The sequence below is a fragment of the Salvia miltiorrhiza genome, chromosome 5 (genome assembly GCF_028751815.1).
Source record: "Salvia miltiorrhiza cultivar Shanhuang (shh) chromosome 5, IMPLAD_Smil_shh, whole genome shotgun sequence".
NCBI classification, from domain to species: Eukaryota; Viridiplantae; Streptophyta; class Magnoliopsida; order Lamiales; family Lamiaceae; genus Salvia; species Salvia miltiorrhiza.
In genome coordinates this window covers 2363721-2386242 of record NC_080391.1, presented here as the reverse complement: position 1 = coordinate 2386242, position 22522 = coordinate 2363721, and the positions used below count along the sequence as shown (strand labels likewise).

Here is a 22522-nt window from a genome sequence, read left to right as displayed (position 1 = left end):
GTGAATATTTAATAAAACTCTAGTCTATTTTTAAAACTCAAGCTATTTCTAACCCATTTATCAAAATTCTTAAATTATTTTAATTAGAAATTTACTGAATTAATTAATTACAAGAAGTGACTCCGTTTCAAACTTTCAGAAGTTGCATGCTCGGCTTTTTTCAAGAAACAAAGAAGACAATAAATAAAAATATTTAAATAGATTCTGTTGAACAACATTCTGTCCAAAACCAAAAATAAGAAGAAAAGATCCCGAATCGTCAAAATCAAACAAGAAAAACTTTAAAATTCTTCTTGCTCCGTATTTAGATAATTTAGGACATTTTTCATACATATTTTGCATTTTTATTTAGATGTATATTATGAATATTAGTTTTTTACATTTTCATTTATTATTTAATAGTTTTATTGATTTCTTTTTTAAAATTTTCATAATAGCCAAATGAATAAGTCAATTTCATAAATATGATTAATTAACAAAAATATTTAAAACTATATAATAATATTTATATATTTTATTTTCATCATATAAAATCACATTTGTTAAATGTGCATCGCACGTTCTTTCTAGTTACAATAAAAAAAAAAAAAAAAAAACGAGTACCCACATACACAAATCAAAAATTACAATAGGACTTAGTTCAAAAGTGACAAGCAACTTACCTATAAGTGACTTTAGAAGCTCAAAAACCAAACGAACACCAATTTAGAAATGGTCCACAAGTGACAACCCCATAGGAAAATACATAAAGAGCTAAACATGAAGCACAAGAGCCAACTTACGGTCCCCAATGGCACACCAAGCGGTGCGACCTCCTGTCTGTTAACAGTGAAGTCTCGGGTTCAAACCCCACTGCTCCCCCTCCCCAACTCCCCCAAGTCAAAAAAAAGAGCCAACTTACGCTATCTAAATCCAAAATTAGGATATCCCAATTGATCCATGCCTACCTAAATGAAAGAGTGAAACAACTCTTGCAGCGTCAAACTCAGCCAGACATGGGTGGAGAAAGTGGCAGCGAGGCGAAGTTCATGCCCATATCTCTCTTTATCTCTCACTTGTTTTTCAGTTATATATGCTGCCAATGAAAAAGTGAAAATAGCAGAAAGAAAAAAAGGCCGTGAATAAGAATTCAAAAGAAAGAAGCCAAAACATAAAGAGAAACAGAGCACCAAATCTTGCAAATCAAAAGTTGGAATCCAATCAATTTAAACCAAATCTACAATTTCTTTTCTGTACCTTAGTAGTATTAATTCTCATGACACGTTACACGATCTCGAAGTCAACGAGAACTTGAAGGGCTCCTTCCCCGTAATAGTCCTCGTGTTCCTCTGATATTCTTTTTGCAGAAACCACAACCGAATCGCTGCAATATACCACATCAATTTCTCTAAGTGTGGCTATTTCTGCGAACTCTAAAGGGATTTCCTGCAAGTTATCTAGTCTCAAAAGCTGAAGTCGCTCAAGGCATGGAAAGTGGGAGCTTTCAAGTTTCCAGATTGCTAGATTATCAGTATCCTTAAGAGTCAAGAATTTGAGGCTGCGAAATTGGCCTTCAGTTGTTTCCCACTTCCCTTCGTTGAAACTCCCATATTCGAGTGTGAGCTTCTGAAGATGGGGCAACGCACCTACCTTATCCAATATGTCTTCCCAACCATAACTCGAGTTGTTGTAGTTGTTACGAAGAACCAATCTCTTCAGTGAATGAGGAAAGTTGATTGCACTTCTTGTACAGAGAAAGCAATCTAAGGACTCAAGTTTAGTTAGACAATCAAGATTGCTCAAGCAGGACATCTCATCATCATAGTACTCTTCCCCATTCTTAAAAACCAATTCTTTTATATTGGGAATTTTTTTGACCACTTGTTTGCTACACTTGAATCCAAATACTTTCCCCAGGCTTTGCAGATTTTCCAAAACAATGTCATCTTGGTCGTTAGGAGGATCTGGGAGACGAAGATTTTTGAACTTAACATGCCTGATGCGAGGCATGCACCAAAAATCAATTGGCGCAGTAATAACCTCACCGTAGCTGTAAACAATTAATGTTTGTAGATTCCAAAATTGCCATATTGAACAAGGAAAATTCCCCCCACTTATTCCCCAACAACGTATTTGAAGGAATCGTGAGTTAACTAATTGATCCACGTGTTCAAATATTAAATCTTCTTCGCCCCATTTTGTTTTCACTATCCTCAACAAGCTCATATTAAGAGGTGATAGTTCTCGTTCAACATTCCACATCATCAAAGAACGAGCTTGTGACATAGGTGGCAAGATGCTTATGTCTACATTATCTGATGCGCTATTATAAAACCTTTCTTTTTCAGCTTCTCTCAAGCACAAGTCTCTCAACAAGTCATGAATTTGGCACCACTTCTTTGCTTCAAGATTTCTAGTACTCCTTAAAATAAGATTTCTACCAATAAGGTCTTTTAAATACTCTTTTGCTATCTCTTCCGACCTTTTCCCACTTACTGCTTTCACAAATCCTTCCACAACCCAATATCTAATGAGCTCTGACGTACGAATCTCCTCATCTTCGGGAAAAACTCCCATATAGAGAAAACATGGTTTCAAATGTATTGGCAATTGCTTGTAACTCATGTATAGTATTTTCAAGCAACGTTCATCATCCTCTAAATTAACGACACTTGCATTCAAGTTTTCCCCTATCTCTTCCCAACACTCTCTTGTATGTTTAGACTTTGCCAAAAGACCTCCAATCACAACAATTGACAATGGAAGTCCTTTGCAGCTTTTTGCAATCTCTTTTCCAATTTCCTCCAATTCATGGGGGCAACCTTCTTTCCCAAAAACAGTTTTGGAGAGAAGCTCCCAACTGTCAGCCTCATCCAAAAGTTCCATCCCAAGGCTATTAGAGTTGGGTAATGTAGAAGCCAAATCTGATAGTCTTGTTGTTACCACTATTCTGCTACCATTTTTGTTATCCGGAAAATATTTCCTAACTCTATCCCAAGCATCAATGCTCCACATATCATCCATTATAATTAGGTATCTTCTACCATAAAGATGTTTATACAATTTTTCTCCTAATTCATGCTCATTCAAATCGTCAGCAACTCCTATATTAAACTGACGAAGAACTACTGCAAAAATATCTCTAATGACATATTCTTGAGAGATGGTAGCCCATGCACAAATATCAAAATGGTCCTTAATAAGACGTTCTTCATAAATAGATCTAGCAAGAGTTGTCTTACCGGAGCCGCCCATCCCTACAATGGGAATGATTTGCAGATGAAGGAGACCAGAAGTGAGCTTATCCATTAATTGAAGCTTGACATCATCAGCACCCACCATGCTACTCTGCTGCGGGATCGAAGAAGATCTCGAGGAATCCGAAGGCGTTGACTTTGTGTGCAGCTGATGTTGGACTCCAAATCTCCCTTGAATTTCTTTCGCTTCCTCTTCTATAGAAGCCATGTCTTCTATCACCTTCTCGAGGGCTTCATACAAGCCATCATTTTTCACCTCATCGAAAATATGAGATACAATGGAACAATCCTCATCGAAAATATGAGATTCAATGGCGTATTCGGCCGCGTAAGCTGCATCTGCAATGCGACATTCCAATGGATCCGCTTCTTTGGAGTAGCCAAGATGGGGGTTATACCCCTCGACAAATTCGAGCAGGAAATTGATCTTTTGAGTGAGAGACTCAACTTGTTTAATGTGGAGAGAAACAGGAGGGCTAGGATGATGGTGAAGGCTGTTTATGATATTCATAGCAGAAACTAGAGTTGCATAAGCTGCAGCCATGGTTGTTTTGGGAGTTGCAGAGAATATTATGAGATGAGATGAGTGAGAATGAAGATGAGAGAGTGTGAATGAATTAATTATGAATTCTCAAAGTCTGCCCACATGGATTATTATTTATTGTTTCCAATCTACCTCTATTATTATTTATTCAAAACTTTAATTTCTCACTTTCTCTTTCTTCTGATTCACAGTGGGCTATTCAGGTAAGGGTTAATGCTCAAAGTCAAAGATCTTGGATTCGAGTCTCATGTGTCGTGGTTTTTAAGTTTCTTTATTTATTTAATACTGTTAGTTTATAAAAAAAAAGTGGGAAAAAATGGGGCTTTACCAAACTAAGAAGCCTTTTAGACTTAAATATATGGCGAGAACTTCTTTATTGATTAGTATTTTGATATTTATACGCCTTTTATAAAATATGAATTACTTAATATTATTGTTATTTATTCCCCTTAAAAAAAATATTGTTATTTATTAAATACTAGAAATTACAGTGCAAAAAATATAAAATTACATAAACATATATATAATGTATATGGAATTTCCAAATTTATATGCATCTTATATAAATGCACATTAATATTGCTTATGTAACGGCTAAATATATATAGGTTGTCTTAATTTTTGAATTTTTATGAGTTGGTTCGATTCGGCAGCTCAACAGTATAGAACTAAAAGCACTCACAGGCTCACAGCAAATCACCTAAATGCATCACTAACTCTAAATTTAGGCTAAAACAATTGGAAATGAGATAAAAAATGCATCCAGCAGATCCTCTAAATTGGATGGGGCCCACAAATTTTTTTACACCTACCTAAATTCAATCTTAAATTTACATCCACCCTAAATTTATTTTAAGCTTGTAATTAGTAGGGTCCATACATAATTATTGTTTTTATGTAGAAAATAGGAGATCTGGTGTATGTATTTATAAAATCGAGATCCTAAAATTAAATAGGGAAGCTTTAGGGAGGAATATAAGAGCATAATTTTGGACATTGGTCCACACAATAACTGAAAGTTGATTGCACTTCTTGTACAACGATAGCAATCTAAGGACTCAAGATTAGTTAGACGATCGAGATTCCAGCCGAAGAACAGTGGTGCAATGCGTGTGTGTGGAGGGAGGAAACAGCTGAGCATTCTTTTCTCCATTGCCTGAAAGTTGACCGCGTATGGGACCAAATCCATCAATGGATTGGAATCGATACGGCTAAGCCACAAAGAGTCGAAGATCACTTCAAGTCTTTCATCGGAGGAGGAAGAGGTAAGAGAAACAAGAACTTCCTAAAAGCTCTTTGGATTGGGAATGTTTGGTTGATCTGGAAATATAGGAATGAGAGTAGGTTTGAGAACAAGAATTGGGAGGTGTCCAATCTTGTTAAAGATATCAAAGGAAGGCTCTGGAGTTGGAACAAAATCTTCCATGTTGTTGAGTCCAACATTTCTTTTTCCATGTGGTGCTCTAACGAGTACTCACCACTTGTTTGATCTTTTTGGTACTTCTGGTACCGCCCCAATTTTTTATGGATTTTTTATTGATAAAAAAAAGTTAGACGATCGAGATTGCTCAAACAATACATCTCATCGTCATGCATTCCCCAGTTATTAAAAACCAACTCTTTTATATCGGAAATTTTTTTGACCACTTGTTCGCTACACTTGAAATCTAATACTGTCCCCAAACTTTGCAGATTTTTCAAAACAAAGTCATCTTGGTCGTTAGGAGGATCTGGCAGACGAAGCCCGTACTTGAAGTCAACATGCCTGATGTGAGGCATGTACCAAAAATCAGTTGGCGCAGTAATAACATTGTAATGGTTGGCAAAAATTAGCGTTTGTAGATTCCAAAATCGCCATATTGAACAAGGAAAAATCCCCCTTATTGCGTAATGACCAATTTCAAGGAACTGTGAGTTAACTAATCGATCCGCGTGTCCAAATAAATTTTCTTTGATCCATTCGTCTCCAGTTGTTTTCACTATCCTCAACAAGCTCATATTCAGAGTTTTCTTATGTTTTTAGTTAAGAGTTGTTTGTTTTTCTTGTGTTGCATGCTTTCAATGTAAATTCATTTTTTCTCTCTCTATCTTTCTTTGTAGTTTTTTCCTTAAAAAAATCTTTCTTTGTAGTTTTCACATATTTCGTAATTATATTTATTATTTTAATAATTTCTTTTATAAAAATATATTTTATTAAATATTAGTATACATTATCTTCAACTTTTATTTTCAAAAATTTAAATTTATATATACACACACACACACACACACACTAACTTTGGATATATCAGTCATAAATTCATAATAATGAATTATTAACCAATAAAAATAAAAGTAGATTATAAAAAATATTTATGTACTCTAACGGGATGAAATAAACCATCATTTATAATAACAAAATTAAACTAAGCATGCAAAATTGAAAATAAATAAATAAATAAATGAATTTACATTGAAAGCATGGAACACAAGAAAAACAAACAACTCTTAACTAAAAACATAAGAAAACTCTGAATATGAGCTTATATAAGAATTCAAAAGAAAGAAGCCAAAACATAAAGAGAAACGTAGCACCAACCATGCATACGCATCAATGGATTCATTACGTGGTGTTTGCTTTCCCCCACACACTACCTGCACACTTGTTCCATCACTCAAATATTACAAATCAAAAATAGGAATCCAATCAATTTAAACCAAATCTAAAATTTCTTTTGTGTGCCTTAGTAGTAGTATGAACGTTTAACACGAACGTTAGACCTCTCCAAATTCTGCTTCGTCATCACTCGAGAGGTCAAAGCGAACTTGAAGGGCTCCTTCCCCGTAATAGTCCGCGTGTTCATCTGATATTCTTTTTAAAGAAACCACCGCCGAATTGCTGCACCAATCCATAAAAATTTCTCTAAGTGTGGGTATTTCTGCGAAATCTAAAGGGATTTCCTGCAACTTCATTACTACAATAAGATGAAGGCGCTCAAGGCATGGAAAGTGGGAGCTTTCAATTTTCCAGATTTCTAGATTAAGACATAAGCTAAGAGTCAAGAATTTGAGCCTGTGAAATTGGCCTTCAGTTGTTTCCCACTTCCCTCTGTTGAAACTCCCCCCATGGAGTGCGAGTTTTTGAAGATGGGGCAACACACCTACCTTATCCAATATGTCTTCCCACCAATAATCATCATCCATGCTAGAAAGATTCAATCTCTTGAGCGAATGGGGAAAGTTGATTACACACTTTCCAGAAAACTCGCAATCCAAGGACTCAAGTTTAGTTAGACAATCGAGATTGCTCAAACAATACATCTCATCATCACAGTACTCTCCCCTATTCTTAAAAACCAATTTTTTTATATTGGGAATTTTTTTGACCACTTGTTCGCTACACTTGAAATCTAACACTTCCCCCAGGCTTTGCAGATTTCCCAAAACAATGTCATCTTGGTCGTTAGGAGGATCTGGCAGACGAAGACCTTTGTTGAACTCAACATGTCTGATGTGAGGCATGTACCAAAAATCAGTTGGCGCAGTAATAACTTCTCTGTCGGTGTAAACAATTAGTGTTTGTAGATTCCAAAATCGCCATATTGAACAAGGAAAAATCCCCCATCTTATTGTGTGATGACCTATTTCAAGGAATCGTGAGTTAACTAATTGATCCGCCTGTCCAAATAATTCTTCTTCGACCCATTGGTATCCAGTTATTTTCACTATCCTCAACAAACTCATATTCAGAGGTGATATTTCTCGTCCAACATTCCACGTCAAACAACGAGCTTGTGACATAGGCGGCAAGACGCTTATGCCTACATTATCTGATGCTCTATTATAAAACCTTTCTTTTTCAGCTTCTCTCAAGCACAAGTCTCTCAACAAGTCATGAATTTTGCATCTCTTCTTTGCTCTAGTACGCCTTAAAATAAGATTTCTACCAATAAGGTCTTTTAAATACTCTTTTGCTATCTCTTCCAACATTTTCCCACTTACTGCTTTCACAAATCCTTCCACAACCCAATATCTAATGAGCTCTGACGTACTAATCTCCTCATCTTCAGGAAAAACTCCCATATAGAGAAAACATGGTTTCAAATGTATTGGCAATTGCTTGTAACTCATGTATAGTATTTTCAAGCAACGTTCATCATCCTCTAAATTAACACTTGCATTCAAGTTTTCCCCTATCTCTTCCCAACACTCTCTTTCACGTTTGGACTTGGCCAAAAGGCCTCCCATCACAACAATTGACAATGGAAGTCCTTTGCAACTTTTTCCTATCTTTTTTCCGATTTCCTCCAATTCAAGAGGCCAACCTTCTTTCCCAAACACAATTTTTGAGAGAAGCTCCCAACTTTCAGCCTCATCCAAAAGTTCTATCCCAATGATATCAGAGTTAGATAATTTAGAAGCCAAATCTGATAGCCTAGTTGTTACCACTACTCTGCTACCGTTTTTGTTATCCGGAAAATATTTCCTAACTCTATCCCATGCGTCAATGCTCCACATATCATCCATTATAATTAGGTACCTTCTTCGATAAAGATGTTGATGCAATTCTTTTCCTAATTCCTGCTCACTCAAATTGTCATCAACTCCTATATTGAACTGACGAAAAAATACTGCAAAAATTTCTCTAATGGTATATTCTTGAGAGATAGTAGCCCAAGCACAAATATGAAAATGCTTCTTAATAAGACGTTCCTCATAAATATTTCTAGCAAGAGTGGTCTTACCCGAGCCGCCCATCCCTACAATGGAAGTGATTTCTAGATCATGGCGATGAGAAGTGAGCTTATCCATTATTTGAAACTTGACATCATCAGCACCAACCATGCTACTCTGCTGCGGAATCGAAGAAGATCTCGAGGAATCAGGAGGCAGCTGATGTGGGACTCCATCTGTCCCTTGAATTTGCTTGGCCTCCTCTTCGATATAAGCCATTTGTTTTATCACCTTCTCGAGAGCCTCATACAAGCCATGAGAACTTATATTTTCTCCATTATTTGTGTAGTGTTCAAAAATATGAGATTCAATGGCGTGTTCCGCCGCATAAGCAGCATCTGCAATGCGACACTCCAATGGAGTAGTCACGATGGGGGTTATAGCCTTGGAGAAATTCCAGCAGGAAATTAATCTTTTGAGTGAGAGACTCAACTTGTTTAATGTGAAGTAAAACAGGAGGGCGGGGATGATGGAGAAGGTTGTTTATGATATTCATAGCAGAAACTAGAGTTGCATAAGCTGCTGCCATGGTTGTTTTGGGAGTTGCAGAGAATATGAATTAATTATGAATTCTCAAAGTCTGCCCACTTGGAGTATTGTTTCCAATCTAACTCTATTAATTTCTCAGTTTACAGCTAGCATTCACACTGAAAGATAGCGACTTGGAGTATTATCCATTTCCATACTCCCTCCATTCCATACTCATCTCACCTCATATTCTCTGCAACTCCCAAAACAACCATGGCAGCAGCTTATGCAACTCTAGTTTCTGCTTTGAATATCATAAACAGCCTTCACCATCATCCTCGCCCTCCTATTTCTCTCCCCATTCAACAAGTTGAATGCCTCACTCAAAAGATTAATTTCCTGCTTCAATTTCTCGAGGGGTATAACCCCCATCGTGGCTACACCAAGGATGCGGATCCATTGGAGTCTCGCATTGCAGATGCAGCTTATGCGGCCGAACACGCCATTGAATCTCATATTTTCGATCAATTCACAAATAATGTAGAAAATATGAGTTCTGATGGCTTGTATGAAGCTCTCGAGAAGGTGATACAAGATATGGCTTCTATCGAAGAGGAGGCCAAGCAAATTCAAGGGAGAGTTGGAGTCCAACATCAACTGCACACAGAGTCAACGCCTCTTGATTCGTCGAGATCTTCTTCGATTCCGCAGCAGAGTAGCATGGTGGGTGCTGATGATGCCAAGCTTCAAATGATGCATAAGCTCACTTCTGATAGCCTTCATCTACAGATCATTCCCATTGTAGGGATGGGCGGCTCTGGTAAGACCACTCTTGCTAGAACTGTTTATGAAGAACGTCTTATTAAGGACCATTTTGATATTCGTGTGTGGGCTACCATCTCTCAAGAGTATATCACTAGAGAAATTTTTGCAGGACTCATTCGTGAGTTAAACATAAAAGTTGGAGAAAATTTGAGTGAGGCTGAATTAGGAGAAAAGTTGTATAAACATCTTTATGGTAGAAGATACCTAATTATAATGGATGATATGTGGAGCATTCACCCATGGGATAGAATTAGGAATTATTTTCCGGATAACAAAAACCGTAGCAGAATAGTGGTAACGACAAGGCTATCGGATTTGGCTTCTAAATTACCTAACTCTGATTGCCTTGGGATGAAACTTTTGGATGAGGTTCATAGTTGGGAGCTTCTCTCCAAAACTGTGTTTGGGAAAGAAGGTTGCCCTCTTGAATTGGAGAAAATAGGGAAAAAGATTGGAAAAAGTTGCAAAGGACTTCCATTGTCAATTGTTGTGGTGGGAGGCCTTTTGGCCAAGTCCAAACACGAAAAAGGGTTTTGGGAAGACATAGGGAAAAATTTGAATGCAAGTGTTAATTTAGAAGATGATGAACGCTGCTTGAAAATACTGTACATGAGTTACAATCAATTGCCAATACACTTGAAACCATGTTTTCTCTATATGGGAGTTTTTCCCGAAGATGAGTTGATTGAAATCTCAAAGCTCATCAAATTTTGGGTTGCGGAAGGATTTCTGAAACCTGTAAGAGGGAAAAGCTTGGAAGAGATAGCAAAAGAGTATTTGAAAGACCTTATTGGTAGAAATCTCGTTTTAAGTCACGAGTTGGATATTATGGGAAAAATAGAAAAGTGCAAAATTCATGATTTGTTGAGAGACTTGTGCTTGAGAGAAGCTGAAAAAGAGAGGTTTTATAATACGGCATCAGATAATGTAGGCATAAGCATCTTGCCGCCTATGTCACAAGCTCGTTCTTTGATGTGGAATGTTGGACGGAAACTATCACCTCTCAATATGAGCTTGTTGAGGATAGTGAAATCAACTAGGTTCCGATGGGTCGAAAAAGATTTATTTGGACACATGGATCAATTAGTTAACTCACGGTTCCTTCAAATAGATTTTTACGGAATAGGAAAGAGGATTTTTCCTTGTTCAATATGGCGATTTTGGAATCTACAAACACTTGTTGACAATCAGTATGAGGTCATTACTGCGCCACCTGATTTTTGGTGTATGCCTCGCATCAGGCATGTTGAGTTCAAGTATGGGCTTCGTCTCACAGATCCTCCTAACGACCAAGATGACATTGTTTTGGGAAATCTGCAAAGTCTGGGGAGAGTATTCGATTTCAAGTGTAGCGAACAAGTCGTCACAAAAATTCCCAATATAAAAGAATTGGTTTTCACTAATTGGGCAGAGCGTGATGATGACATGTATCGTCTCAGCAATCTCGAGTGTCTTACTAAACTCGAGTCGTTAAGGTGCTTTCTTTCTTCAAGGAACGCCATCAACTTTCCCCATTCACTCAAGAGATTGAATCTTCATAGCTTCTGTTGTTGTTGGTGGGAAGACATATTGGATAAGGTAGGTGTGTTGCCCCATCTTGAGAAGCTCACACTCGAGTCGGGGAGGTTCAACGAAGGGAGGTGGGAAACAACTGAAGGCCAGTTTCGCAGCCTCAAATTCTTGACTCTTGTCATTTGTGGTAATCTAGAAATCTGGGAAACTGAAAGCTCCCACTTTCCATGCCTTGAGCGCCTTCATCTTATTGACCTAGAGGAGTTGCGGGAAATCCCTTTAGATTTCGCCGAAATAGCCACACTTAGAGAAATTTGTGTGTACAGTTGCAGCGATTCGGCTTTGGTTTCTGCAAAAAGAATATCAGAGGAACACGAGGACTATTACGGGGAAGGAGCCCTTCAAGTTCTCGTTTATCTCGGGAGTGACAACGAAGCACGACTGAAGAGCTTGGACAGTCCTAACTTTTGTGTTAAACCTTAGGAGAATCACTGCTAAAAAGATACACAAAAGACTTTGTACTTTTGGTTTTAATCGATTCTATTCCTACTTATGATTTGTAATATTTGAGTGATAGCTCCGGTTTTCTTTATATTTTTGGCTTCCTTCTTTTGAATTCTTATTTTCTGCTATTAACTCTCCCTTTTTTGTGCTGTTTCCAATTTTTCATTGGCAGCCAAACTAAAAATGAAGTGGGAGATAAAGACAGATGGCCATTGTTATTTCCAAAAATGAGACCTACCATATGATAGAAAGTTTCTAAAAATGGAAAGGGATTAATTTTTGTGGACATCTCAAAATTGAAAAAATGAACTATTTTTTATGAATGAAGGGAGTAGTAAGACTTCGCATGGTGCATACTACTTATACATTTTAATAGGAGTTATAGGACACTTGTAAGAATCTTGTTATGTGTTATTTATACAATAAGATTATTTTCATAGTCTTCATTTGACTTCTTAGAATAATTTCTTCTTCACTTATAGAAACAATAACAAATATACTACTCCCTCTGTCTTATTGATAATGGCTCATTACTTTTGGGCACTGTTATTAAGAAGAATAGTGATTTAATAATAAAAGTGATATAAAGTGGTAGAGCCCACAACTTTTTGTGAGAGAAAGTAGTTTTCTTTTATGGAATATGACATTATGAACGGGACAAATTAAAAAGGAAAGTGAGCATTATCAATGGGACGGAGGAAGTATTTTATTTCTATGGTCCACAATTCCCAATTCTAACAAAATAATATCTTTAAGACCTTAGAAATAATAATAGATATAGCCCACAATTATAGACCACTTGTTCGTCCACCACAAAGAATCACAATTTAAATGAGTTTTCTTTCAACTTATGAAATTATTGTTTATGTCGTTGGTTTAGTTTATGGGTTTTAGACGTGACGATTTCAAATTACTTTACATAAATACAACTCTCTTTGCCATTATTAATTCTTTCATAATCTGATGATCTATTTCAAAGTGGGTGCTTCTTTTACTTCATATATACTAATAAATTTGGCCCAATTAGAAAGTAATCGAGGCCTCGAGGAAAGATAGTCGATTTAAATTTGAGTTATTAATTTATTAGAAATTAAAATTGAAGATTATAGAGATATGATAATTACATTAAAAAGAGGGCTAAATGTCCATTTATATGGAGTATTTGTTTATATTGTCATGATTTTTTATTTTTTTTTGAATTGGGCCGATTCGGCAGCTCAAGCTATAGAACTAGGCCCAACTAATTGTATTATTTTTTTAATAAGTTATCTCATTCGATCCAACAATAGTTTAATTATTCATCTGTTTTTCTGCTCTCTCCGTCTCCAAATTTTACGTCAGTAGTTTTTCACCAATAATTTGGGTTTGATTTATGCCGATTGATATAAATATAAAATTGTAGCAAAAATTTATAGATTGTATGACTATTATTATAGGGGTTTTGTGAAATAAAATCACGAACTATTTCGAATTCGCAATTTTAACGTAACTTTTGAAGTGTGGCAAATTAAATCACCACCTTTTCAATTTTTGCAATTTCATCCACTCAATTTTTTTCGGTCGCCAAATTGTTGAATTGGAGTTTACGTGGATTAGTTCGCCATACAATATTCATGTTACGACGTTGTTTTCTATAAAATTGATGAATATTGAAAATCATAGTGCAAACATAGGATACAATCTCTTTATAATTTGGAGAAAGATTCAATTGAAATTGTGCGAAACAACGTCGTTTAAGCCTCACAAAAACGGTGTCGTCTTTACTAATCCACGTAAGCTCCAATTCAACACTTTGGCGATCGAAAAAAAATTGGGGGGACGTAATTGCAAAAATTAAAAAGGCACTTCAAAAGTCGCGTTAAAATTGCAAACTCGAAATAGTTCGTGATTTTATTTGCCAAAACCCCATTATTATACTAATTTCTTTCACAATAAATAAATTTATCTCAGAAAATAAAGGATTATGTGGCTCCATGGGATTAGGGTACGAATTTCAATCCTTCATCTTTCATTAAGTAAAAAAATGATGAAAAAGAGCATTTTGTTAAATCAAGAACTGACTCGATTTTAGACTTTCAGAAGGGTGCTCGATTTTTTTTAAGAAACAAAACAGACAATAAATTAACAGAAATTAATTTCATTGATACTTCAATAGAAAATTTTAGTTCACAAATCAAATCAGGAAGAAAGATGCATGACATGATGAAAATGACATATAATGAACGGAATTAGTGCTCGTTTGGTTCAAGTAGATGAATGAAAAGGGAATGAAATCAAATAAAGGAGTGGAATGGTAACAATAATCATTACTTTTATTGAGTGTTTGGTTTAACAATGGAAATGAATCATTAGTAAGTGATTCCCTTTCTTTTGTTTCCCCTCTATTTTGAGGGGTAACAAATTGGGTGATTGAGTTACCCTCAAGTAAGGGTAATGATTATCTCATTATCCATACCAAACAACAAGTAATGGATTCAATTACTTGATTCCCTTTCCAACCTCTAAAAACACCCAACCAAACGTGGGCTTAATAACAATTAATTCGGTAACTGTGTCTCTCTGTTTGAGCTGATCCATGTCTATCTGAATGGAAGAGTGAAACAACAGTTGCAGCACCCCACTTGTTTTTCACTTATACATGCTGCCAATGAACAAGTAGAAATAGGAGAAACAGTGAATAAGAATTGAAAAGAAAGAAGCCAAAACATAAAGAGAAACAGAGCATACGCATCAATGAATTCATTTCATTCTGTGCTGTGCGCTTTCCCCACACACTACCTGCACTGCTGCACACTTGTTCCATCACTCAAATGGAGTATTACAAATCAAAAGCAGGAATCCAATCAATTTATACCAGAGCTACAATTTCTTTTGTGTACGTACCTTGGTAGTGGTGATTCTCATCAGAAACGTTCAACGCCAAAGTTAGGACTATCCAAGCTCTCCAGTCCTTCTTCGTTCTCATAATTGAGGTGAACGAGAACTTGAAGGGATCCTACCCCGTAATAGTCCTCGTGTTCCTCTGATATTCTTTTTGCAGAAACCACAGCCGAATCGCTACAATATTCCATAACAATTCCTCTAAGTGTGGATATTTCTGCGAAATCTAAAGGGATTTCCCGCAATTTCTCTAGACCAAGAAGATGAAGGTGCTCAAGGCATGGAAAGTGGGAGCTTTCAATTTCCCAGATTTCTAAATTACTGCAACACTCAAGACTCAAGAATTTGAGGGTGAGAAATTGGCCTTCAATTGTTTCCCACTTCCCTTCGTTGAATACCCCCTTATAGAGTGTGAGCTTCTGAAGATGGGGCAACACGCCTATCATATCCAATGTGTCTTGCCTCCAAAACTTTGATTCGTCGCTACGAAGATTCAATCTCTTGAGCGAATGGGGAAAGTTGATTACACATTTTCCAGAAAAAGTGCATTCTAAGGACTCAAGTTTAGTTAGACAGTCAAGATTGCTCAGACAATACATCTCATCATCTCCCCCATTATAAAAAATCAATTTTTTTATATTGCGAATTTTTTTGACTACTTGTTCGCTACACTTGAAATCTAATACTGTCCCAAGCCTTCGCAGATTTCCCAAAATAATGTCATCTTGGTCGTTAGGAGGATCTGTCAGACGAAGACGTAGGAACTGAACATGCCTGATGTGAGGCATGTACCAAAAATCAGTTGGTGCAGTAATAACCTCTCTATCAATGTGAACAATTAGTGTTTGTAGATTCCAAAATCGCCATATTGAACAAGGAAAATTCCCCTCTCTTCTTATGTACATTTCTATTTGAAGGAACCGTGAGTTAACTAATTGATCCATGTGTCCAAATAAATCTTCTTCGGACCATTCGGTTCTAGGTGTTTTCACTATCCTCAACAAGCTCAGATAGAGAGGTGATAGTTCTCGTCGAACATTCCATGTCAAAGAACGAGCTTGTGACATAAGCGGCAAGACGCTTATGCCTACATTATCTGATGTCGTATTATAAAACCTTTCGTTTTCAGCTTCTCTCAAACACAAGTCTCTCAACAAGTCATGAATTTGGCAGCAGTTCGTATATTGAGTAGACCTTAAAACAAGATTTCTACCTATAAGGTCTTTTAAACACTCTTTTGCTATCTCTTCCAAGCTTTTCCCTCTTACAGGTTTCAGAAATCCTTCCGCAACCCAAAACTTAATGAGCTCAGAGATAAAAATCTCCTCATCTTCGGGAAAAACTCCCATATAGAGAAAACATGGTTTCAAATGTATTGGCAATTGCTTGTAACTCATGTATAGTATTTTCAAGCAACGTTCATCATCCTCTAAATTAATGACACTTGCATTCAAGTTTTCCCCTATCTCTTCCCAACACTCTCTTGTACGTTTGGACTTGGCCAAAATGCCTCCCACCACAACAATTGACAACGGAAGTCCTTTGCAGCTTTTTCCAATATTTTCTCCAATTTCCTCCAATTCAAGAGGGCAACCTTCTTTCCCAAACACAATTTTGGATAGAAGCTTCCAACTTTCAGCCTCATCCAAAAGTTCCATCCCAAGGCTATTAGAGTTGGGTAATTTAGAAGCCAAATCTGATTGCCTAGTTGTTACTACTATTCTGCTGCCATTTTCGTTTTTTGGAAAATAATTTCTAACTCTATTCCATGCATCAATGCTCCACATATCATCCATTATAATTAGGTATCTTCTACCATACAGATGCCTATACAACTTTCCTCCTAATTCATCCTCACTCAAATCGTCATCAACTTCAATATTTAACTGACGAAGGAATCTTGCAAAAATATCTCTAATGACATATTCTTGAGAGATGGTAGCCCACGCACGAATATCAAAATGGTCCTTAATAAGACGTTCTTCATAAATAGATCTAGCAAGAGTGGTCTTACCAGAGCCGCCCATCCCTACAATAGGAATGATCTGTAGATGAAGGCGATCAGAAGTGAGCTTATCCATCATTTGAAGCTTGACATCCTCAGCACCCACCATGCTACTCTGCTGTGGGATCGAAGAAGAACTCGATGAATCCGAAGGCGTTGACTTTGTGTGCAGCTGATGTTGGAATCCAACTCTCCCTTGAATCCGCTTGGCCTCCTCTTCGATAGAAGCAATGTCTTCTATCACCTTCTTGAGAGCTTCATACAAGCCATCATAACTCATATTTTCTCCATTATTTGTGTAGTGTTTTAAAATTTGAGATTCGATGGCGTATTCGGCCGCATAAGCTGCATCTGCAATGCGAGACTCCAATGGATCCGCTTGTTTGGAGTAGGCACGATGGGGGTTATAGCCCTCGAGAAATTCGAGCAGGAAATTAATCTTTTGAGTGAGAGACTCAACTTGTTGAATGGGGAGAGAAATAGGAGGGCGGGGATGATGGTGAAGGTTGTTTATGATATTCATAGCAGAAACCAGAGTTGCATAAGCAGCTGCCATGGGTTGTATTATTGCTTCGGAGTTGCAGAGGAAAGCAGAATATGAGAGGAAGAAGATGAGACTGTGATTCTTTATTTTCTCAAAATCTAACAATATATTCTATTCAATATACCTCTATTAGTGGAAGTTTAGTGTCTCTTTTTACAGCTAGCATTTGATTAGTGTGAATTAGTGGAAACTTTATTGGATATATAAAATAAAGGAGGAGACAACGCTCAAAGGTTGGGCCAAAGTTTACCCTATATTAATTTTTAATATAGTTTCTTTTCTTTTTTTCTTTTGAGGAAAGAAGTAGGGACTTTCATTTCACAAAATAGATTCGGAATATCATCAAGTATAACTAAAAGCTAGAGATTTGATGTATTGAAGTGTCCCATATTGGATTGGAGATAGTGGCATGAGCCACTTTATATGGTGAGGCAACCCTCTCCTTTACAAGGTCTTTTAAGGGAGGAATGAGCTTAATATTCATTTCTAACATGGTATCAAAGCCAACCCAATCCAATGATGGGCCCCCCCAATATCGTTGTCAACATATGGCGTTTGGGATAGTCCACGCTGCGCATGCGGGGGGTGTATTTACAAGGCCTTTTAAGGGAGGAATGGGCCCAATATCCATTTCTAACAGAGAGAAAAGAGAGAGGGGATCGGATCCATTTCTAACAGAGAGAAAAGAGAGAGGGGATCGGTTAGGGGCAGTTTAGTCATTTAACACAAAAAATGGATAATTTTTAAAGTTTTTATTTGAAAGGGCAAATTTTAACTTTACTAAAAAAATGACTATTTTCATATATTGACTCCAAATATAATGTAAATATTATTATTATTTATTCCCCTTAAAAAATTATTGTTATTTATTAAATAGAAATTACAGTGCAAAAGGTTAAAATTACATAAACATATATATAATGTATATGGAATTTCCAAATTTATATGTATCTCATATATATGCACATTAATATTGCTTATGTAACAGCTAAATATATAAGAAAAGGAAAACAATAATATTGTTATAAACTAGAGAGAAATAAGATAATAGAGAAGACAATACAAATTGAGTGTATTTAATATGAGGGCCAAAGGCCTCTATTTATACAAGTAGAAAGCTATGATTTTAAGGAGATTTTTTAGTCAACACACATAAGATTTATCTAAAAGATATATTTACAACACTTCCCCTTGATTGACCAATCCCTAAAATAAAAATATTGTCTCATTAAAACCTTGAAAACCCAATAAGATAAAACCTAGTCGAAGGAAAAAGAGTACAACTGATTCCCCTAAACAAACACCAACTTAGGAATGATCCACAAGTGACAACCCCACAGGAAAATATGTAAAGAGCTAAACATGAAGCACAAAAGCCAACTTACGCATATCTAAATTTAAAATTAGGATATCCCAATTGATCCACGCCTATATGAATGGAAAAGTGAAACAACAGCTCTAACGTCCAACTCGGCCTAGACATGGGTGGAGAAAGTGGCCGCGAGCCGAAGTCCATGGAAATCTCTCTTTATCTCCCACTTGTTTTTCAATTATAAAGAGAAACAGAGCACCAACCATCCATGCATGAATGGATTCATTATGTGTTGTGCGCTTTCCCCACGCATTACCTGCACTGCACACTTGTTCCATCGCTCAAATATTAGAAATCAAAAGTAGGAATCGAATCAATTTAAACCAAATCTACATTTTCTTTAATGTACCTTAGTAGTAGTGATTCTCAGTAACGTTTATCTAACATAAAAGTTAGGACTATCCAATCTCTGCAGCTCTAGTCTTGCTTTGTTATACCTCCCGAGGAGAACGTAAACTTGAAGGGCTCCTTCCCCGTAATAGTCCTCGTGTTCCTCTGATATTTTTTTTGCAGAAACCACTGCCGAATCGCTGCAACCGTCCACATCAATTTCTCTAAGTGTGGCTATTTCTGCAAAATCTAAAGGGATTTCCCGCAACTCATCTAGCTCACCAAGATGAAGGCGCTCAAGGCATGGAAAGTGGGAGCTTTCAATTCTCCAGATTTCTAGATTACAACATAGGCAAAGACTCAAGAATTTGAGGCTTCGAAATTGGCCTTCAGTTGTTTCCCACTTCCCTTCGTTGAAGTACCCATCGTGGAGTGTGAGCTTCTGAAGATGGGGCAACACACCTACCTTATCCAATATGTCTTCCCAACAATAATCATCCATATAAAGATTCAATCTCTTGAGCGAATGGGGAAAGTTGATTACACAATTTCCATATAAAGTGCAATCCAAGGACTCAAGTTTAGTTAGACAATCGAGATTGCTCAAACAATACATCTCATCATCACAGTACTCTCCCCCATTCATAAAAATCAATTCTTTTATATTGGGAATTTTTTTGACCACTTGTTCGCTACACTTGAAATCTATTACTATCCTGAGGCTTTGCAGATATCCCAAAACAATGTTATCATGGTCATTAGGAGGATCTGGGAGATGAAGACCTTCGCTGAACTCAACATGCCTGATGCGAGGCATGTACCAAACTTCAGTCGGCGCAGTAATAACCTCATTGATGTAGGTGTGAACAATTAGTGTTTGTAGATTCCAAAATCGCCATATTGAACAAGGAAAATTCCCCTCCATTCTTCTGGAAAAATTTATTCCAAGGAACCGTGAGTTAACTAATTGATCCACGTGTCCAAATAAATATTCTTTTTGGACCACATAGTTGAATCTAGTTGATTTCACTATCCTCAACAAGCTCATATTGAGAGGTGATAGTTCTTGTTGATCATTCCACGTCAAAGAACGAGCTTGTGACATAGGCGGCAAGACGCTTATGTCTTCATTATCCAATGCCGTATTATAAAACCTTTCTTTTTTAGCTTCTCTCAAGCACAAGTCTCTCAACAAGTCATGAATTTGGCACCTCTTCTTATATCGAGTAGACCTTAAAACAAGATTTCTACCAATTAGGTCTTTTAAATACTCTTTTGCTATCTCTTCCAATCTTTTCCCACTTACTGCTTCTACAAATCCCTCGGCAACCCAATATTTAATGAGGTCCGAGTTAACAATCACTTTATCTTCGGGAAAAACTCCCATATAGAGAAAACATGGTTTCAAATGTATTGGCAATTGCTTGTAACTCATGTATAGTATTTTCAAGCAATGTTCATCATCCTCTAAATTAACACTTGCATTCAAGTTTTCCCCTATGTCTTCCCAACACTCTCTTGTATGCTTGGATTTGGCCAAAAGGCCTCCCACCACAACAATTGACAATGGAAGTCCTTTGCAGCTTTTTCCAATCTTTTTTCCGATTTCCTCCAATTCAAGAGGGCAACCTTCTTTCCCAAACACAGTTTTGGAGAGAAGCTCCCAACTATCAGCCTCATTCAAAAGTTCCATTCCAAGGCTATTAGAGTTGGATAATTTAGAAGCCAAATCTGATAGCCTTGTTGTTACAACTATTCTGCTACCATTTTCGTTATTTGGAAAATAATTCCTAACTCTATCCCAAGCATCAATGCTCCACATATCATCCATTATAATTAGGTATCTTCTACCATAAAGATGTTTATACAACTTTTCTCCTAATTCATGCTCATTCAAATCGTCAGCAACTCCTATATTAAACTGACGAAGAACTACTGCAAAAATTTCTCTAATGACATATTCTTGAGAGATGGTAGCCCACGCACAAATTTGAAAATGGTCCTTAATAAGACGTTCTTCACCAACAGTTCTAGCAAGAGTGGTCTTACCGGAGCCGCCCATCCCTACAATGGGAATGATCTGTAGATGAAGGCGATCAGAAGTGAGCTTATCCATCATTTGAAGCTTGACACCCTCAGCACCCACCATGCTACTCTGCTGCGGAATCGAAGATGATCTCGAGGAATCAGGAGGCAGCTGATGTTGGACTTCAACTCTTCCTTGAATTTGCTTGGCCTCCTCTTCGATAGAAGCCATGTCTTTTATCACCTTCTCCAGAGCTTCACGAAGGCCATCATAACTCATATATTTTTTTCTTATTTTTGATTGATGAACAGTATTTTCTCCATTATTTGTGAACTGGTCGAAAATATGAGATTCAATGGCGTGTTCGGCCGCATAAGCTGCATCTGCAATGCGAGACTCCAATGGATCCGCTTCTTTGGAGTAGTCACGATGGGGGTTGTAGCCCTCGAGAAATTGGAGCAGGAAATTAATCTTTTGAGTGAGAGACTCAACTTGTTGAATGGGGAGAGAAACAGGAGGGAGGGGATGATGGTGAAGGCTGTGTATGATATTCATAGCAGAAACTAGAGTTGCATAAGCTGCTGCCATGGTTGTATTATTGCTTCGGAGTTTCAGAGGAAAGCAGAATATGAGAGGAGAGTGTGAAGGTAGAAGATGAGACTGTGATTCTTTATTCTCAAAATCTAACAATTATTCCTTTAAATATACCTCAATTAGTGGAATTTCTTTTTGAGCTGTATTAGTGGAAACTTTATTCTCTTTTTACAGCTAGCTAGCATTCATTAGTGTGAACAAATTGGGTATACAATAAGATACGAGCTGGTTTTTGGATATAATCGATTGTACCGTATCAAATTAAAGATCACAATAAGTGCTTTATAACTTGATATATTTTATGTATATATCTGATTTAAAATGTAAAAGTCATAATTATTTAAAGATTAAAATTTAAAAAATCTCTCTCATCTCTTATCTTCTTTTGAATAAATCTATTTTCTAGTTCAGTTAGTTCAGTTGTTGGTGATCATATGATTTGTTGCACCGCTATCAACATACCACACGCCATCTGCTTCGTCATATTCATCTTCAGTTGTATTTTGCAGATCAATAAAATAAGCTTGAGGATTATAGTATTGAGACGAAGGAAGTATATAATATTATACGCTACTCATTATAATAATTTTACTATTATATTGCATGAGACTAAATGAGTAGCAAGTTTGGCATACTTTTTTGAAATATTAATAAAAATTGAATTAAATCAAATCTCTTTATGGTAAAATAGACATCAATCAAAGTCAAATATTACAATAATTTAGTCTAAAAGTGACTAAGGCCTCAAATAACAACAAAAAACGACCTACGACCTACCGAGAAGCTCAAAAATCAAATGAACACCAACTTAATTAAGAATGATCCACAAGTAACAACCCCATAAGAAAATACATAAAGAGCTACATGAAGCACAAAAGCCAACCTGCGTATATCTAAATCTAAAATTAGAGTATTTTTATCCTCAAGAGTAAGATAAGATAAAAATCAAGCAAAACTAGCTTGAATGAT

The 22522-nt window shown here is 36.7% G+C and overlaps 5 protein-coding genes across 10 annotated transcripts; 1 reads left to right on the top strand and 4 right to left on the bottom strand.

Annotated features, from left to right (window-relative positions):
• Window positions 1–589: 589 nt before the first annotated feature.
• LOC130985037 (putative late blight resistance protein homolog R1B-16) lies at window positions 590–3885 on the bottom strand. Its single transcript, XM_057907790.1, has 2 exons — window positions 1237–3885; window positions 590–1075 (listed from the first exon to the last, which is right to left on the bottom strand). The coding sequence occupies exon 1, from the start codon at window positions 3778–3780 to the stop codon at window positions 1264–1266; it is 2517 nt and encodes an 838-aa protein (XP_057763773.1). The 5' UTR covers window positions 3781–3885; the 3' UTR covers window positions 590–1075; window positions 1237–1263.
• A 2649-nt stretch (window positions 3886–6534) lies between these two features.
• LOC131024772 (putative late blight resistance protein homolog R1B-16) lies at window positions 6535–8712 on the bottom strand. The gene has a single exon (XM_057954311.1). It carries the CDS (start codon window positions 8710–8712, stop codon window positions 6535–6537), a length of 2178 nt encoding a protein of 725 aa, XP_057810294.1.
• Window positions 8713–9196: 484 nt separating this feature from the next.
• Window positions 9197–12026, top strand: LOC130985036 (putative late blight resistance protein homolog R1A-10). The gene has a single exon (XM_057907789.1). The coding sequence runs from the start codon at window positions 9235–9237 to the stop codon at window positions 11779–11781; it is 2547 nt and encodes an 848-aa protein (XP_057763772.1). The 5' UTR covers window positions 9197–9234; the 3' UTR covers window positions 11782–12026.
• A 2012-nt stretch (window positions 12027–14038) lies between these two features.
• LOC130985035 (putative late blight resistance protein homolog R1B-16) lies at window positions 14039–17647 on the bottom strand. 4 transcript variants are annotated; one of them, XR_009088862.1, is made up of 3 exons: window positions 14686–17647; window positions 14530–14588; window positions 14039–14443 (listed from the first exon to the last, which is right to left on the bottom strand). XR_009088862.1 is itself a non-coding variant. In XM_057907787.1 (2 exons), the coding sequence occupies exon 1, from the start codon at window positions 17241–17243 to the stop codon at window positions 14706–14708; it is 2538 nt and encodes an 845-aa protein (XP_057763770.1). In that variant the 5' UTR covers window positions 17244–17647; the 3' UTR covers window positions 14039–14588; window positions 14686–14705. The 4 variants fall into 4 exon arrangements, 2 of the variants coding, with proteins under 2 accessions (XP_057763770.1, XP_057763769.1); XR_009088861.1 differs by having other exon boundaries at window positions 14530–14585; window positions 14686–17646; XM_057907787.1 differs by having other exon boundaries at window positions 14039–14588.
• Window positions 17648–18349: 702 nt separating this feature from the next.
• Window positions 18350–21663, bottom strand: LOC130985033 (putative late blight resistance protein homolog R1A-3). Of its 3 annotated transcripts, none has more exons than XM_057907784.1 (2): window positions 18953–21663; window positions 18350–18871 (listed from the first exon to the last, which is right to left on the bottom strand). In XM_057907784.1, the coding sequence occupies exon 1, from the start codon at window positions 21545–21547 to the stop codon at window positions 18980–18982; it is 2568 nt and encodes an 855-aa protein (XP_057763767.1). In that variant the 5' UTR covers window positions 21548–21663; the 3' UTR covers window positions 18350–18871; window positions 18953–18979. The 3 variants fall into 3 exon arrangements, with proteins under 3 accessions (XP_057763767.1, XP_057763766.1, XP_057763768.1); XM_057907783.1 differs by having other exon boundaries at window positions 18350–18864; XM_057907785.1 differs by having other exon boundaries at window positions 18350–18859.
• Between the last annotated feature and the right edge of the window lie 859 nt (window positions 21664–22522).